Below are 18,788 nucleotides of genomic sequence, written 5' to 3'. Positions count from 1 at the left end.
ATACAACACACAGACAATACACGTACACCCCACACACATATAAAGACAGCCTACATATAATACATCTTGACAATAACAAAAAAAAAAAAACTATATATACGGTCCAACCCACCATTGGCGATTCACTTTCTCAAATCCACACTCGCTTTCCTTTCCTGATTTGCTCTCGGCATGTTGACAACCAAGGCGTTAATCATTACTGACCCGGTGTCCATTGTGTTGCCTCGGTTTACTGATCCGTTCAAGACGCACTCGTCGCAGTCCTCTCCTACAAACGACGGCAACGACGATCCGACAGCCCAAGAAGCAGAAGAAGAATATGGGTCATCCGATGTCACTTCAGACGAGTCAACCGATCATTCACCTGCGCCCACCGAAGAATCGAGCTCGCCCACTATTGCTATTGCTTCCACTCCCCGTAGTAACAAAACGAGTAACGATGTAACGGCTACTGCGGCTTCTATTGATCTGAGAGAACAGCGATTGTACCATCATCAACAAGGAGCACCACAAGAACTGCATAAAGATGATATATCGCCGATGAAATTATTGTTGCCTTCTTGTTGGCCATGTTTTGTTCCGATCACGCTAGAAAGAAGTGTGCAAGACGATTTAAGCGTTTCCATGTTGGATCTGTATGAGGTAAGAGAGGTGTTTTCTCTCTCTCTCTCTTTCTTTCTTTTTTTTAGGGAGTTCGTTTTTGGGTTTCTGCTTTTTCTTTCGGAAGTGCCCTTGCTTGTAGTGCTTCTTCTTCTTCTTTATATGAACGGCGCTTTCCATTGCGCCCTGGATTATAGTTTTAGGGGGGGCAGTGGGGGGGGGGGGAAGAAATAAGAAAGAACAGAAACAGTAGATACGGGTGAACAAGATCTCATCAAGTGCATGTGTGTATGTCATTAGCGACTGTTACCGACTCGAGATGCATACAAACGTCGTAGAAATTTTGTAACCAAAGTCGAAGCCATCCTGAATTCTGAATGGAAAGGCCAAGATATTCGTGCCAATTTGTTTGGGTAACACCACAGTTCCATTTTCTTCGGGTCAACTGTTGTTTTGTTGTCGGTGCTTGTGAATTGCTAGAAGCTAACTTTTTGTGTGCATGTCAAAAAAACACACACTAGGTCTTCCGAGAATGATTTGGGCACGTCAACATCCGACGTCGATATCTGTCTAACTACTTCTTGGGCCGGATTGAAATGCGTGAAAACCCTGGCCGGTGTCTTGAAGAAACGTAAGTTCTAGAGAACTGCTCTACCGACATAATGAGGATCTAGTCAAATGAGACTGATAGATACTTTGTTACAACCCAGATGGAATGCAGCGGGTCCATACTGTGCCGCGTGCAAAAGTGCCCATTGTCAAGATGTGGGATCCTGTCTAGTAAGTGTTGGGGGCTTTTTTTCAGGAAACAGCTTGCAAGAAACTAATTCGTTTTTTGTTTATGCAAAAGCCAACTGGCTTGTGACATGAATGTCAACAACCCACTAGCGCTGCACAACACTCGTATGATCAAAACGTATGTGGCGATTGATCCTCGTGTGCGACCGTTGGCCATGTTGATAAAGTACTGGACCCGTCAACGGGCATTGAATAATGCAGGTATGTGTTGCTTAACTTTTGGGGGAGGGGTGTAGTCCCTATGTTTATGACACATAAACCAAACTCAACTCTTTAACAATGCAACAACAACAACAACAACAACAAAACACAGCGGACGGTGGCACCCTGTCGACATACACATGGACATGTATGATCATTAATTTCCTGCAGATGCGCGAACCACCCATACTACCCGTGCTACATCAGATGGGAGGACGAGGAGTATACGACAATGACCAGACAACCACGCTGGTGGATGGACTCGACATTTCATTCTACACCGACATCGACTCGCTCAAAGATTTCGGCAAACGCAACCATGAAAGCCTTGGCGGCCTACTCTTTGCATTCTTTCGACGGTTTGCATACGAGTTTGATTATGAAACACAGGTGGTGTCTGTACGTCACGGGCGCTACCTGCGCAAACGAGAAAAAGGTTGGCACGAGGGCCCAAACAAGCGCATGTTTTGCATCGAAGAGCCGTTCAATGTCCATCGGAACCTGGGAAACTCGGCAGATGATGCTTCTGTTTATGGGTTGCAAGCCGAGTTTCGACGCGCGGTGCATATCTTGCTGGAAACTGAGAGTTTGGAAGCACTCTGTGCCAAATACTTCCCACCGGCTGCTGCTGCTATTCCCGGTACCAGCAGTAGTATATGTCGAGTACCCACAGCAACAGCAACAGCAACAACAAAAGCACCCGTTCCTCCTCCGCTTCCCATTGCTTCAGACGTCATAAAAGTGCCGCCGACGATGATGACCAGGAATATGTCAAAGACAATGTATGATAGACATTATGTCAACAACAACAACAGTATTGTCGTTGCGCCACCGCCAATGATAATGCCCAACATGACACGAGCGCCGTCCTCATCATCTTCTTGTGCTGAGCAGAGTAGCGGCAGCAGTAGTAGCAGTAGCAGTAGCAGTAGTAGTAGCAGCAGCAGCGGCAGTTCTTCTTCTTCTGCGGCACTACCGTCGACCGCTCATGCACCATCACCTGCACAGCTTGTATCTATCTATCACCATCAGCATAATGTATCTCCATCCGATTTATCGCCCGCTGCTGCTCCAACAGTACATCACTGCATGTATCATCCACATTCACTGCCTCCAACCATGCCTGCTACTATTCCAACAACAGCAACTAACGCCCCTGTTACGAATGCCCCAACCAATTCTACTACCGAGTATCATTATTATCAGCATCCCCAGTCATTTTATTATAACCATTGCAACAATACCAGCATAATACCCAACAACAATGTATATAAGCATCAACCACAACAACAGCCATTATTACGTAACAAGAAACAGCAAAAGTCCAATTTACGAAGGAGTAGCACACCAAATCTGAGAATACATTCCCAACAGCAGCAGCAGCAGCAGCAGCAACATAAATTTACAAAGCAAGGGGGTGATCGACGTCGATCTGTTGAATCACATAAACAACAACAACAGCAACAGCATCACAATCATCATTATTCTCATCAGCCGAGGCATCAGCAGCAACAATTCCGGAAAAGCCAGAAACCCAAAAACATGGACATCCAAAAAGCATCTTTTGCTCAGCCTTCTCAACAGCCGCGTCAGCAGCATCATATGCCGCAGCGTCAGCAGTATGCGCAGCAGAAAGAGGGAGCAAGAGGCGGAGGAGCTAGTCAAAGACCTTTTTGGAGTAACAACAACAACAACAGCAATGGTAGTAGCGGAAGCCATGGTTATTCTTTCCAACAAGGAAAGCAACAAAGTTATCAGCATCTTTCATACACTCATTCCAGTTCCCAATGAAAGAAATTGGATAGCTTGGAGATTGTATTACTCCGTACGAAACGTTGCCATCGACTTGGATAGTGTAACCATGGCATAAATAAAAATCGCCCTCTGGGTTACATAGTGCTGTCGTTCCAATTTTCACTTTTGATTACTTTCAACGTGTCAACGTGCGTATACGATAGTTTTTTTTTTGTGGGATTATATTACGGTACTAACCTTTTAGGAAGCTTCTGCAGTCACAATGTCATCTTCTATTGCGACGGGTGGATAACAAAAACGAGGCCTTTGCTCAAACCGTTGAGCACTACATATCTATTTACAGCTGCAAGAAAAAAGTCAAGGACGAAATGAAAAAATCCAAGTGAAGGCTTACATACCAAAGACCAACCGCTAGATACTACGAGCAGATGATATTCTATCCAATCCCGAGAATGAGATGGCCGCCACGCTTTTGTCAACGTAGAGAATAAAGGGGAATTGCACGTGCAACGTGGGATCGGGATCTTGATGGGCTGTGGTCAATGCCGACCGTCAGATTTTGACAGCCGCGAGTCGCCTTTCTGCCGTTCCACATAGACCCATCTCAACCTGATACCGTCGATCAGACTGTCAGTCTGCAAGATCAAACCAACCATGAGTAAACGCCTCTTATTTGACTCGTTAAAAATCTTTATGCTTAAATGGAAACAGTTCAAGTCATGCTAGTTGCTTACTTTCAGCGAGGAAGTGAAAGTGTGTGATTAGTCTTCCGTTTCACCCACTGACCCAGAAATAAATTTGATTAACAGAAAATGACCTTTAATTCATATATCAAAGATTCTGAGGAGTTGATATTGTTATAATATACTCACCAGCTTTACAAACCGGTCAAACTGATAGATATGTGAGTAAAACAAATAGTAAAGGATAAGGGTGACATTAAAAAAGTGTGGTAAAATTAAGGAAATGAGCGTGTCACATGCATGACTGAATATCAATTCAACATTGAAGGTGTCAAAGCAATTTTACGGCACTACACGTCACCACATAGTACGGACGTCAAGTCTCTTTAGCCTTTACTCAACCACTCTCATGATCCTTTAAAACCTCAACATGGAGTCACCTGTGCTACCGTTCGACAACCTAATACGCATTGCAAGGTCTGGCAATGATTGGCGAACACGGATCGACTTTTACACGCAGTTGCCCATGTTCCTTTTAAGCTTGACCTGGCACAACCAAACACTGTGAACCCACAACTGCCAATGTTGACAACCTCAAATCTTGTAATTGATCTTACGAATACTTTACAAACTACAACAAATCTGTCTGAATTCCTTACGAAATTCTCTCGTGTTTCTGAGGTCAGGTTGGCGGGTGTGACATTGTTCGGAAACGCGACGCGGGCAAGATTGATCAAGGCTATAGCCATAACAAAAAAAAAATATGATATTGTCGTTCGTGCTACGAATGTCAGCTCTCGACTACTAGTCGCCCCTGAAGCGTTATCAAAAACAGTTTCGGTTAAGGATGGAGGATTTTAGCAATGTCATAGAGGTATGATATACTGCTTTTACTTTTATATTCAACAAACGACTAATGAAGCTGAAATGATAGGGGGAAGAATGTCTTGGCGACGACAGCACGGAGCCTCTCACTCTGTGCGGAAGCGACGCGGATGCCAGTGTGTCAATTGGTGCAACATTAAACCGAAAGCATGAAGACTACATTGAGACGCTGGTAAAGGTTCCATCTTTACATCTCTTTATATTGTAATCAAGAATGCTTCGTCCAAGTATTCCTCGCATTGAATATAAAAGAACCTTCGTTTCTTTTATTATCCCCTATTCCATAATAAACCTAAAGGTTCATTATGAACCTCTTCTTTTTCTAATTTAAATCATAAAAACATTAAAGTGTTAAAACTTTTTTTTTATTTCTCTCTATAATTATTATCTTTTACAAGAATTATCATTTAAAAGATATACTATTTTTTTAAATTACAGATATTACAAAATTAATTATATAAACGATTTATCTAATACTTAGGATTACTCCCCTAAATTTTTTTTTGCATTATGGTATCTGATTATAGGTAATAATATAAAGTTTAATTTAAACTCTAAAGTAAATATATTTTATTTGTCAGATCATCAGCTAACTATAAACACTGTTTATGAGGCAATTGTAGGCAAATGTTTAGAATGATTACCATCATTCTAGGGTTATGACTACCGTCATAATGACCAGCTACCAACGTCATCAAAAATCAAAGATTTTATCTGACCACCCCTAATTATATTGATCATTATTTATCTTTTAAAAATAAAACTTAACAACTAAATATATAAAATAAATCAAAATTAAAAAAATTAATAAAGTATTGAACAGCCTGCTATATAGTATAGATGTTAAGTATCTTAAGCCTTTATGCAAATACTCTCATAATCCTCTAGAACCTCAATATGGAGTCACCTATACTACCATTCAACATCCTAATATGCATTACAAGGTCTAGTAATGATTGGCGAACATGGATCGAACTTACATGCAGTTGCTCTATACTTTATTGCTCCCTGTTTTCTGTAGCTGACTATATTCCTTTTAAGCTTGACCTATTACAACCAATTACTGTGAACCCACAACTGAAAATGTTGATAACCTCAATTTTTGTAACTGATCTTGATGATCACTTACATGAACAAACTGTAACAAATACAACTGAATTCCTTACAAAATTCTCTCATGTTTTTGAGGTCAGATTAGTGGGTGTGACATTGTTCGGAGAGGCGATGTAGGCAAGATTGATCAAGGCTATAGCTATAATAAAAAAAACTATAATATTGTCAATTGTGCTACAGATGTTAGCTCTTGACTACTAGTTACCCTGAAGCATTATCAAAAACAGTTTCAGCTAAGGATCGAGGATTTTAGTAATGCAATGGAGGTATAATATACTACTTTATATTCAACAAATGATTAATGAAGCTAGATGGAAGAATATCTTAATAACACCATTATAGGTTATAGAAGCAATGCAGATGCTAGTGTATCAATTAGGGACTATTAAAGCGAAAGCATGAAGACTACTTTAAGATACTGATAAAGGCTTAGTGAGGAAACTAGCTGCTAAATTAAATACTGTGAGAAAGTAGCAACTAAGAAAATTCTTGTATATTGAAAATAAAATAAAAATTAAATTTTTATTTTTAAAAAAAAGAAGTTATGGTGCATACTGACTTGAATCGTTAATATATTTGAAATACCGACCCAAAAAAAGAAAGTGTATCAGAGTTGTCCAAAGTGAATTTTTTGAGATTCTGACCAGCAAGATGTGTTTAATAGCATATTATAAGCATTTCTTACTCGTTACTTTATGAAAAAAGGTGTTTTAGAGAGCTCTGATAGCCATCAAAGTTTTGTCGGAATATGAAAATTTACTATGTAGACCCAAGAATTCGACAAGGTGGGAGGGGTAGATCAGTGAGGTGATGTAGGCTATTACAGCCTGTGTAACATTGTATTTGTCATGGTTACACAAACATGTTATCCTCATCATCATACTGCTTTTTTACAAGGGTTGTGTTTCCCTCATTGATACTCGCTCATTGTGGTGAAACTACACTACTTTGAGTTTGATCCAAATAACTCAACCCATTCCATCTTCTTCGTAACCATTAAAATGCAGTAGAGAGAACACCACACACATGGATGAATCAAATATTACATAATTAGCACCATATTGATAATCTCTCAAACATGGATCACAATCGAGAATGACTCAGGACCAACTATTGTCAATACTTCGTTGCAATATAATATCGATAATCTCTTAAACATGAATCAGAATCGAGAATCATAACTCAGGACCAACCATTGTCAGTACTTAGTTTCAATCTACATTATCTGAGTTGAGCGAAGTGTACCTGTCAAAGAGCGGATACTAATTCCAGCACAGACAAAAGTGAGACTTCACCAAACAAGGAACGCACTGATCGAGGCAAAGATCACTCTTTACAATCGGAAGACAACGTCCATTATCATGGCCGACAAACTCAACCTTCCCATCCTTCTTCATCTTTGAAACATCCGAAACCCGGCATGTCCGCGATCCATTTATCAGTTCATCCGAACGGAAGTTTTGATAGCATCTCCAACAGTATATAAAGGGTTGTGAATTCATTTAGTGAAATTATCTCATATTTGACTCTCACTGTATTTCATATTGTCTTTTAATAATTATCCTTCTCTTATTATCTATCACAACCCGCGTTTATCACACCCATGCCCCCTCCAAACAAGCGACAAAGACGCGCCAAAGAACAGCGGAACAATACCACTTACAAGCATTTTGGATCCATTTCACAGTTACTTGAGGATCGCACTGTGCAAATCCCGATTGTTGAAGATCAGGAACTTGACGATTTCGAGATACTTGCATCAATCGACGATGAACCTGATTCGACTGCTTCTATACCTGATTTTGGTATACGATCGAGTAATGAAGTGTGCTCACGTGGCCCATACTGGGGAAATGGAAGAACGACAAAGTACTACCGGCAGCAAATAGCAGCAAAGAAGGCAAATGGGTCTTACCGTATTACCGATTTCATGCGTAGCACTGCTGAAACAACCGACACAGAAGCGTCGCAAGAGACGACAAGTGCCAATGAAGAATGGATAGAGTCGCTGCTCGACTACAAGCCGATGATGACTATGGAAGAAGCATGCGAACGGCTGGAACCTCTCGTTGTTCCCCGAATGAACATTAAGAAAGAGGCGGAAAGGGGCTTGAATGACTTTGAGCTGAGAAAATACATTGCGGTCCATGCTTATTTCCGCGAACGCGTTGGAGGCAAAGGAGCAATAGCAGCATCCGAAATAGCAGCTAGGATTGCATGGATATGTCCATCCAAGTATTATCGACCCATGGTAATTCGATGTTTTTATGCCAAACAGTATCTCGAGACTGGCCGCATTTCACCACATCAGCAAGGCAAACACGTCAAGCGATTATCACTTCTAAGTGATGAAGACGTGGCTGAAGCAGCACAGCATTGGCTGAAAGAAACAAAACCACAGCATAGAGACTTACCAGAATTGTTGAAGTTTCTGAACGAGATTGTCATTCCGACACTCCTTGGACTTCCAGGACAAATATCAGCTTCTGTCCTAAGCAATTACCTTCATGAATGGGGCTACAAGTATCGTACGAACAAAAAGGACGTTTACGTCGACGGTCACGAGCGCGAAGATGTGGTGAAATATCGTCAAACGTGGGCAGCACAGATGATTGAATATAAGCAATTCATGGAAACGTATCCTGAAGGGCAAGAGCATGTCATCCAAGAACCTCGGCTACCGGAAGGACAAAGGAAGATTGTCATGGTAACCCATGACGAATCAACCTTCTACTCAAACGATGGCAAAACTGATCTTTGGCTCCATGAAGGTGAAAATCCAATCAGAAAGAAGTCTCCAGGAGGATCAATTATGGTTAGCGAGTTCCAGTGCCCATGTCATGGAACCATGAGGATCAAAGGTTGGAAATCACGGAAGTTCTTTTTCGCAGGTGTGAACCGTGATGGCTACTGGACCTCAAAAGATATGCTGGAGCAGCTAAAAGAAGATGCCATTCCTCTCTTTGAGCGACTCCACCCTGACTGCCAAGCTTTGTTTGTATTCGACCAGTCCAGCAACCACAATGCCTACGGAGCAAGTGCAAAATTAGCAAGCAGATTTACCTTGAAGGACAAAGTGCTAAAGGGGATCGAAGAAAGAGTTATCTTACCTGGCAAGTACACCGATTTTAACGGCGAACAGAAGATACAGAACTTCTATATTTTGCAAAAAGAAGTAGTCAAGACAAAACGTGGTCCAAAAGAGGTCCGAACCTGGATTCAAAAAGGACTTAGGACTATACTGGAAGAGCGTGGTCTTGGTCGTTGGAGTGAATTCGAGGCAAAGAAACAACATTGGATAACCAATTGCAAAGCTCCTCCAAATGAGTACAATGACTGCTGCCCCTTCCATATGCTTCAAGCTCAACCTGACTTCGTTGCCCAAAAAACGATGTTGCACGAAGCTGTACTTAAGGCAGGCCATCTCTTTGCATTGTATCCGAAGTACCATTGTGAAACCAACTGGATCGAAAGATACTGGGGCGCGTCGAAACGTATTGCAAGAAAAGAGTGTAATTACTCTTATTCTTCCTTAAAAAATAATCTCGATGGCTATCTTGATCGCACGTCTCCTCCTGATGATCCTCCTTTGGCAATACGTCGATACTACAACCGTTGCTGGCGTTATATCCAAGCATACAAGGATATGAAAGACGATCGTGAAGCTACCAAGATCGTAGAGAAATTTACTTCTAGAAGTTACAAATCCCACCGCAGAATTGGAGCAAGTGATTAATTTTTATTTTACCTCTGTTATTTCTGACTTCTATAAATAAATGATTATAGCTATCGATCATGTAATTTCCTGACCAGTGCAAACATAGAGTATGATATATGAAGAAACATATCGGGTGTTTCGGGTGCAAATTTAGCCGCGGCGTTTCAAAAATTCTCAATTTTCGACAGCTCACGGTTTAAGTCAGTATGCACCATATTATTAAAATTTTCCTAAATATTAATATTTCCATATGCAAAACATCTATGATCAAATCTTTTGAAGAAATTATGCTAGAAGTAAAAAAAAAAGTATTTTGAAGATGAATAATATATGAAAAAATGGAAAACAAAAAAAGTTATTTTATAATATTATAAATGAAAAAATGAATATATGCATTCTAATCATTCTTGGTATTTAAATATTAGCAGTAATATTTGTTCATATATATATATATATATATAAAAGAGGAAAATAGGAAGGATATTTCTACCAAAAAAAAAATCCAAAGTTGGGGATAGAAAAAAAAATATATACAAAGCATAACCCTAACTATATTACGAGAAAACGAAAATATTAATAAAAAAGATGTAAATATTTTGCCAGAGGAACCTTCAAATACCAACAAAATAACTATAATAAATTGTACTTATAAAAGAAGAAAAGATTTTAATTATAAGAAAAAAATATAAATTTTTTTTAAAAAAATAAAATATACTATTTATTTTTCCTAGTATCATATATAGTAGATTATCAAATCTGCTTAGAATAATCTTTAGATTATTTATCTAACATAGTAAATATATTCAGCAGAAATTATCTGCTATATAGATCAAAACAAATTTTATAGCAGATTTGAAATCTGCTTATATATAAATATATAAATTTTATGAAAATATAGATGCAGAAAAATTATCTATATTATAGTGTATGCCACCTTATACTGTACCACTTCAGTAGGTAACTTTAAAGTACTGTGAAACTATCTCACCACACTATAACAAAGTGTTAAACTGATTATAAATATTCCATTTGACTAGGAGAACAAAGTTATCTGTAACTGTGCATACCGTTACGACGATATCTAACCTGCATGATTGACGATCGACAACGCATGGTTCAGACGATATAATAACTTACAGTCAACCGCATGGTTGAATATAGAGTAATAGGTGTGTATATTGTAGATAGAAGCTATGATGTAGATCAATACTTAGACGATAGCTAGCCCCCTATTACTCGACGTATATATAAAGATGGGATCCTGAGTTATGTGGATCCCTATCATTTTATCCTTTGATATATCCGAGTCTCACCTTATATATTGATTTACGCTGTCTACCCAATCACGTTCCTGATTATAAGTATCTGCTATCTGGGCCGACACTGTTACATTATCAGTTTCAATTTTTTATTTTTCTAATAAAGTTTTGAGTTATCATTGCTCAAAGTTAGAACAAGTTTATAAGTGAAGGAAACATTAGCAGTAGTTCGAATACCGTAATCCAATCAGGAGCTTTCGCTTGTTCGGCAAATATATATGCCGACTTTGTGTTACATGAAATCTTCACCAATTATTGATTATCTTGTTACATATTGCTGCATATAGAATTTTGTGAGTAGATTCTAATCTTAAGTACCTCTATCTCTTGAAAAGAATCTAATATTCACTATAGGAAGTGCCAAAAGACGAAGCTGCCTAGTCAAAACAACCAGTAATGTATGCAAAGTGGCCAATTCGGCAAAAAACTGCCTGAACCTGCAGACAGCTCATGTGCTAGCTGTAGCAACGATGAATCTTCTGATGTCCTTGCGAATATGACGATACTAATAATGGATTGGAACATGAAAGCGATCGTATTGTACTGGAACGTTCAGGAACTCGTTTGCTTGAATGGTTTCAAGGTACCGACAATAAGCTAAGAAGCTCGTATACTGGTACATATTCTTTATAAATATGATAGCAGCACAATGAAATGCATAAGTGCTAATAGCACCCAAGTCAGTGTCAATGACCGCAACAAAGCATTTCTCGGGAAGCAAGTCCAATCGGCAATGACAAGACATCTCGAGAACTTGGCAGAAAACACAAGAAACACGTATTTTTTGAGGCAGGCGCATTGGAAGGTGCGTTGATTAGTAGTTAGAGCGCTAGAGAGTTTAAAGAAAGCATATCAACCTCAGCAATACTAACTTTTTGTTTGTTGTTGTTTGCTTATTCTTTTAAGTCGTGATGCAACAAACTAGAGTTTAGAGATGGCGACATCGCCACTGAAACCGAACTTGTTGCTTTCTTGAAAGAAATAGTGGCCAATGGTATTATCAAAAACAAGAAAGATAAGCTGCCGGACGGCAAATCCAAGCGCTTGGGTAAAGAAGCACTACAGGCATATGCCAAAGCAGTAATATCATTACAAGCTGTGCAAGCCAGTGTCCTCGGAAATATGCACCCACCAGCCCGAGGAACGATTGTCAAGAACTTTTTGAGCGATTACGACCAGGAAAATGCAGTGCGTAAAAGAAAAGAATACGAGGACCGTGGCATCAACACACTTGAAAATACGTTGGATGAGCTGAAGTTCCGTTTCGCGCTATCAATTTGGACGATATACGCCTCACCATTTGCGCAACCGATTGAATTTTTTGCTCGGCCATGCGATTCTTGGTCGAGGCGAGTCCAAGCGTATTATGTAACTTCCAGATTTGTTCTGTACCGAGTTTAAAGACGAAGGCCCGACCAAGTGTATTGCTCTAGTTATCACTATGAATAAGGGCAAGACCAATCAGCATGGAAGAGTCGAGTACAGAGCTGCCATCAGACACCGCTGTGGAAAAATTTGTCCGATTGGAGCTTTGGCACTCCACCCTTTTTGCCGCTGGCATATTGAAAACGAAGAGTTCCCGGATTTATGTCACGCAGACATTGGTACAACATACACGTCTCAAAGGATGCCAACTGTATGCAAGCTGTCACTTATGATACGCAAAGAGATGGATATCAAGAAGCGCTCCGAGCTGTTGGTATTCGATCCAGTAAAATAACACACATCAACTGCGGTAGTGCTCTGAGGTCGATTGCCGAACAAGATGTTTCTGACAGTGATCAACGCCGAATTGGACGGTGAGGTTCAGACAAGATGATCGGATGCTACTTGACAAGTCTTCCGAAGCCAGCGATTCATGCTTAAGCTGGCTTCTATGCCTAAAAAGCTGGTGCATTTTGATTACCACGAGCCAAAATTGATCCGCCACAGAGCTTGCAACAAAAAGTCTTTCCTAATATCGAATACTGGGAAAACAAGTTCGAGACGAGGACTGTTTAAAACGATCTTGCAGGTCCAAAATATTTGGACTCTTAAAATATTGACAATTGTTTTTATTCAGGTACATAGTCACTATATATTATATCATATTGTATAAAGCACAACTTCAAGGCGAGATCCCTAAAGTATTTCTGATATACCATTATTTTAGGACTCTGTGGTTCTGAAAAAGCTTCATCCAACCCATTTCTTGGGGGCCCACGCCATATTTGACGTTCGCTATACAAACAGTATGAATCGGACATGTTGCGTTATCTGGCAAGAACCAGCGAAGAAGAAGAGCCGTTAGGTATACAGATCGAAAGGGCTATGCCACATTTAACGGAACTACTGCGATCTTCATTCGGCAACATCAACAGCGACATCAGTGGGATCAAAAGCGATATTGAGGCTCTTGGATCGTCACAGCAACAAGGTTTTATCAGTACTCTAGAAGCTGTTGACTCCATTTTTTCCAACCTGGTGTACCTCTCTCGCAATCCGCCGAATATGGCTCCGAGTTCAGAAGTTGACGTCGTTGAACACCAAACTGCCACAACTTGCGATGCGCTCCCAGTGGACGCTTCATCTCTGGCATCGCCGTCACCGCCTCCACAAAGCTACACGCTTAACAGAAAGCTTATAATTGTCACCGATGTCTGACGCGAGTACATCATTGGAATTGCTGCGCAGCCTTCAGTCCAATTTCTGGAAGAAACGTACCGCACGCAATGGAGAAGGAATTCCACGGAGTCGAGGTTTTTTTGCCGAAGAAAATTGATCTATGAAGAAGTCGAGCGGATGGCACAAGAAAGCCATATATCAACCACTGATGCTCAAGCCAGTTGGAAGAAAAATGTCGTGATCTCGGTATCAGCATAGATAAGTCAGAAAAAGAGACAAAGCGTCGTAGAACCGAGGAGTAAAATAGATATATCCGTACATTAGTAAATAAAGTTGTTGCCATTATACAAAATAAAATGTTTTGTAATTAGAGAAACACATAATATGTGCAAAAGAAGCATCAGTACCATAAGAACGGATTAATTTACAATGCCTCTACCTACGTTGAAAAGTTGTTTTCCATGAGAAGCTTTGGTTTCTTTTTGTACTAATCATTTTCTCTCAATCCGCACATATTAGACCACCTTTAGAAGCAGTTTCTAAGACGTAGATCAACATATTAGGGATAAAACCAACATAGCATAAGCTCATAAAATAAATGGAAACATTTTCGATATAGAATGACCACTTAGAGATTCAATGTGACATATTTCGTAGTAAATACGATCGTTAGAGACATACGATATTTGCAAAATGAAGATGAGTACTGGTCAAGTGCATCACGCTGTGCGCTGTAGCATGCAAGCCAAAATTACCGGAAATGTTATCCTCCCAGTAAGGAGGATAAAGGAACCCGACGAAGGGGTATGGTGACGCATCAAAGTTGAGGGGCTAAATCAATATGAAGCCACTGCGCTCAATTTAATGATAACACTCTCGAAAGAAAGAGTATTAGCAATTTGAGATATACTACGCTAATATTTCCCTGGTATGTCATGGTTGTTGAGGGACCAACCTAAGCTCCTGCCTCTCAATGTGACACTTGATTATATAGGCGTGCAATATTATGCGTAAAAAAGTACATCTCGGATTTTGCGTATGACTATTGCAATTGCGCTACCGTCGACAGTAACGATAATGAAGTCCATCAAATCATCGCTGAAAGATCAATTCTCTGATGTGTTCGTTCTGTGTAATTAGTTGATGTGGTTGTTTATCTTAGTACAGCAAGTTGGAGTTTTGAATTTTTCTTCAGGAACCAAAAAAAAAAAAAAAACCTCTAATTTTCAGCGCGGGTCTTAAGCTCAGCCAAATTGTTCAGACTTGGGTCTCAGACCCACTGTGACCCACACTGGAATCGTATCATGTCGGAGTCTAAGTGTCACCTGCTTGTTGGGCGTCATGCAGATACGAGAACAGCGCTCACCACGCATATACACACTTACACACACATATCATGCCGTCCTTTTTCCTTTCACTCTTTTTCTGACTTTTCTATAAACGCTATTACGCAAAAAACCCCCAAAAAAACAGATTAATTTTGAAAAATAGCAGCACATACCAAAAGAAAGAAAGAGCTGCTTCATTGGGAGACATGGACGCATCACCCTCAGCAAAAAAGGCGGCAATGAGTAGCAGCTCTAGTAGTACCAGCAGCAACTCTGGCACTTTTTCTGCTCCAGCTATTGCTGCTGCTGCCACTACCTCCTCTGACGCTAATATGGGGCAATCTGCGGACCATTCAATGCAAGCAATGAATAACAGTCGTAACAATAACAACACCAGCAATGACACGGATGCCAGCAACAATAATGATCATGATCGGTCCGACCCAGTTGCCGGTCGACCTGCGCCTCACCGAGTTCGTCTGTTCTTCCTATCGGGTGCGTGGAGCCGTGTATCACGAGCGGACCGCGTACTAGTGTTAGCAAATCTAACGATTACTATAGCACAGGTATGATAGGGTCACTTTATATTTTATCACTAATGTTCGGGTTTCGGTTATTCGGGTGTTATTCGAAAAAAAAACAATGATGACCACCTGCATGTTACTGTAAGCACTAAACCCAGCTTTAATCTCTACGCATACATCTAGCTTGTGAGCATTATCACCGTCCTCGTAGTATCTAGAAATCAAGGTTGTGATAAGCCGTTGGATGTCTTTTTGATCGTGTATCTCTTGCGATCTGTTGCAAACACGCCATTGGTCGTCTACCATTACCTTCGTCCTGGAAATAACCTTCAGCAGCAACAATCCTCTTATGCGAATGCTACTACTGCTGCTACTGCCACTACTACTACAGCCAACACCGAGTCAACAAGTACCGCTGGAGATGGAGTAGTATATTTGGCACGACCACCTCCTCCACCTGCGCCCCCTACAACGAACACAAATGCTGCAACTGTCGACACGGTCATGCCAGCAAGGCGGAATTGGACAGATCGGTATGATGGCATGCATCCAGAAAAAAGAAGACAAGAGCACATTAGTGAGAGGGATTTGAGGGAAAGAACCCAGTATAGGTACTTACACGGTTGATATGTGGCTCTTGTTGTTGTTGTAGCTTGAGATCACTATTGGATATATTCGGGATCGTCTGGTTTATTATTGGCAATTACTTTCTGTTTACATCCGGCCAATGTATCCAGGGGGCACCTTCATTGTTTTATACCACCCTCGTCTGGATCCTACTTGGCTACCTGCTCGTACTGATACCCTTGTTCCTGTGCATTTCCGTCATTTTCTGTCTTCCATGTGTGCTAGGTAAACTAACCAAAGAAGGAATTGTGCCGTTAGAGATCAGAAACTGACGTTGGATGATATTCATAGTACTGATGCGAGCATTACGACTGGGTTATGCAAGTGGGCTTGTGACGGGTGCAAGCAAGGAGGAAATTGATAATGTGCCTGTGTATAAGTACAAGAGCAACGAACCACAAGAAGAAGTATCATCCTCCATCACAAACAGTTGTGACAACACATCCAGATCTTCTTCTTTCTCATCACCACGACAGCAACAGCAGCAGCAGGAGCAACAACAAAAACAGCAACGGAAAAAACGACGATCCATTTTCCGATGGTTTTTCATGCGACGACCCAAACAACAAGCAGACACCGAACGTAACTATGATCCCATTACCATTACGCCTGCTGAAGACGCTGTCTGTTCCATCTGTTTATCCGAATATGAACAAGACGACCTAGTGTGCAAACTATGGTACGTAGTCAACCTTTTTTGTTCATTACAAGATTTCAGTTGGATATCTCACATAAGGGCTGTTCTGTAGGTGTGGTCATCATTTCCATAAAGACTGTGTTCATGAATGGCTTGCATTGAACTCAAGCTGCCCCTTGTGCAAACGCGATTTCAGAACAAAAGCGGATTCATAGTATCGCTTGTGCAGCCACCACCTTTCCTAGCCCAGATCATTTTTACTAACTTTGTAAATATAATTTTCCCATCCTGTTACTTTCCCTTCTCCTTCTTTCTTTCGTGTATACTCATTCTATCCTTATAATTTTGTTATTATTCCTCATTATCCAAAAAGAAAAAAAAATACTTGTTTACATTCATAGCCACCAGAAATGTCACCCATAACAGCAACAACAACACAGGTCCCAGTTGGCGAGATCCATTGCCAACAAAATCCCTACAGTCGAGAATTACAAACTACTTGTATCGAATGCTCCGAAAAGCCGGACAAAAAAGGGTTTTATCAGGTCAAACTCCATGACACAGGTACGATTCCCATAATTAACCGTGCACTACCTAACGAAGCTAATTTTAACGAATCTCGGGTTCTTTTTCTACATAGTCTTGTTTCCCGAAGGCGGTGGTCAGCCCTTTGATACTGGCTTTATCGACGATATCCAAGTTTACAACGTACAGCGCAAAAAGCTGGAGCATATCCATTACACCAAGCAGCCTGTTCCTGTAGGGAAACAAGTGCTTGTCAAGCTTGATTGGGAACGTCGATGGGTAAAAGGCAAACATGAAAGGATTCGTTAAAAGCCTCTTTGTTAATAATGTATCACACTACATTTAGGACCACATGCAACAACACAGTGGGCAGCATTTGCTTACAGCTGTTTTGGAACAAGCTCCTTATAGCGTTGACACTGGCTCATGGTAAGGGACTGCATTTACCAAAACATCATTGGTGGTTTTGGGACTTATGACACATGATTACGGTTGCTTTTTTCAAAATCTCAGGAACCTTGGCGCCACTAAATGTTTTATCGAGCTCCAAACCGGCGAAGCAAAGAAACAACGCATGCCCACACCAGAAGAACTCGTCATTGTCGAAATACGTGTCAACCAACTCATTCTTGACGCCGTTCCCGTCATTGTACACACCGAATCCTTTGACGAATCCAGCAAACCCGAAAGTCTACCCGACGATTATGTTGGCGGTGGCACTATTCGTCGCGTCGAGATCCAAAACCTGGATTTGAATCCCTGCTGTGGCACACACGTCGCACACACCGGCCATTTACAATCCATCAAATTGTTACACACGGAAAAGGCGCGCGGCGGCAATACACGTTTGTTTTTCCTTGTTGGACAGCGTGTGACGGACACGTTGGGTACATCGTTGAACGTTTCGCGACAATTGAACAACTTGTTGTCGGTGCCGCAAGAAGCGTTTGTGGAAAATGTCGCACGGCTGCAACAAGCGCGATCTGCGAATCAAAAGACTGTAAAACGATTGATGGGCGAGTTGGCAGGTTATGTTGCTGCAGAGATCGGTCGACGTATCAACAAGGAGGATACCGATGTGGTGATGTTGTATCGTGAGGATGCCGATATGGAGTTTTTGCAGACGATTCAATTGGCCATTCGCGATCAGAATATACTACTTGGTGGTGGTGGTGGTGATGGCGCCAGTAATAGCAATAAGGTGGTCGTATTGGCTGCAGGTGAAAAGCATTTGGGCGGACCCATGATGATTGCTGCGAGCAACGATGGTGCATTGCAGCAGGTGGCCAAGACAGTAACTGCTGCTTTGGATATCAAGGGTGGTGGCAAAGGACGATGGCAGGGCAAGGCCAAGAATTGGAAGGGCATTGATGAGTTGCAAAAACAGCTGGATCAGTTGAAGATCAATGCTTAGTAATGAGAACAGGGTGTGTGGCATCACAGCATCGTATAATTTGTGTATATATCAGAA

General features: G+C 41.0%; 3 protein-coding genes across 3 annotated transcripts; all 3 read left to right on the top strand.

Annotated features, from left to right (window-relative positions):
- Nucleotides 1–171: 171 nt before the first annotated feature.
- BDB00DRAFT_787304 (uncharacterized protein) lies at nucleotides 172–2,338 on the top strand (the record flags this gene model as incomplete). The annotated part of the gene is given in 7 exon segments (XM_053120690.1): nucleotides 172–642; nucleotides 901–1,013; nucleotides 1,122–1,231; nucleotides 1,311–1,380; nucleotides 1,451–1,599; nucleotides 1,712–2,239; nucleotides 2,253–2,338. 7 exon segments carry the CDS (start codon nucleotides 172–174, stop codon nucleotides 2,336–2,338), a joined length of 1,527 nt encoding a protein of 508 aa, XP_052980527.1.
- Nucleotides 2,339–15,034: 12,696 nt separating this feature from the next.
- On the top strand, nucleotides 15,035–17,190 carry BDB00DRAFT_318509 (uncharacterized protein). The gene is made up of 6 exons (XM_053116915.1): nucleotides 15,035–15,570; nucleotides 15,712–16,061; nucleotides 16,181–16,380; nucleotides 16,447–16,834; nucleotides 16,905–17,060; nucleotides 17,166–17,190. Exons 1-5 carry the CDS (start codon nucleotides 15,211–15,213, stop codon nucleotides 17,005–17,007), a joined length of 1,401 nt encoding a protein of 466 aa, XP_052980526.1. The 5' UTR covers nucleotides 15,035–15,210; the 3' UTR covers nucleotides 17,008–17,060; nucleotides 17,166–17,190.
- A 12-nt stretch (nucleotides 17,191–17,202) lies between these two features.
- Nucleotides 17,203–18,731, top strand: BDB00DRAFT_762268 (Threonyl/alanyl tRNA synthetase; the record flags this gene model as incomplete). The annotated part of the gene is made up of 4 exons (XM_053119326.1): nucleotides 17,203–17,356; nucleotides 17,433–17,596; nucleotides 17,664–17,746; nucleotides 17,831–18,731. The coding sequence occupies 4 exons, from the start codon at nucleotides 17,203–17,205 to the stop codon at nucleotides 18,729–18,731; spliced, it is 1,302 nt and encodes a 433-aa protein (XP_052980525.1).
- Between the last annotated feature and the right edge of the window lie 57 nt (nucleotides 18,732–18,788).

This window comes from Zychaea mexicana, assembly GCF_025766255.1.
Source record: "Zychaea mexicana strain RSA 1403 chromosome Unknown BDB00scaffold_29, whole genome shotgun sequence".
NCBI lineage: Eukaryota > Fungi > Mucoromycota > Mucoromycetes > Mucorales > Lichtheimiaceae > Zychaea > Zychaea mexicana.
This window is presented reverse-complemented; position numbering and strand designations above follow the sequence as displayed.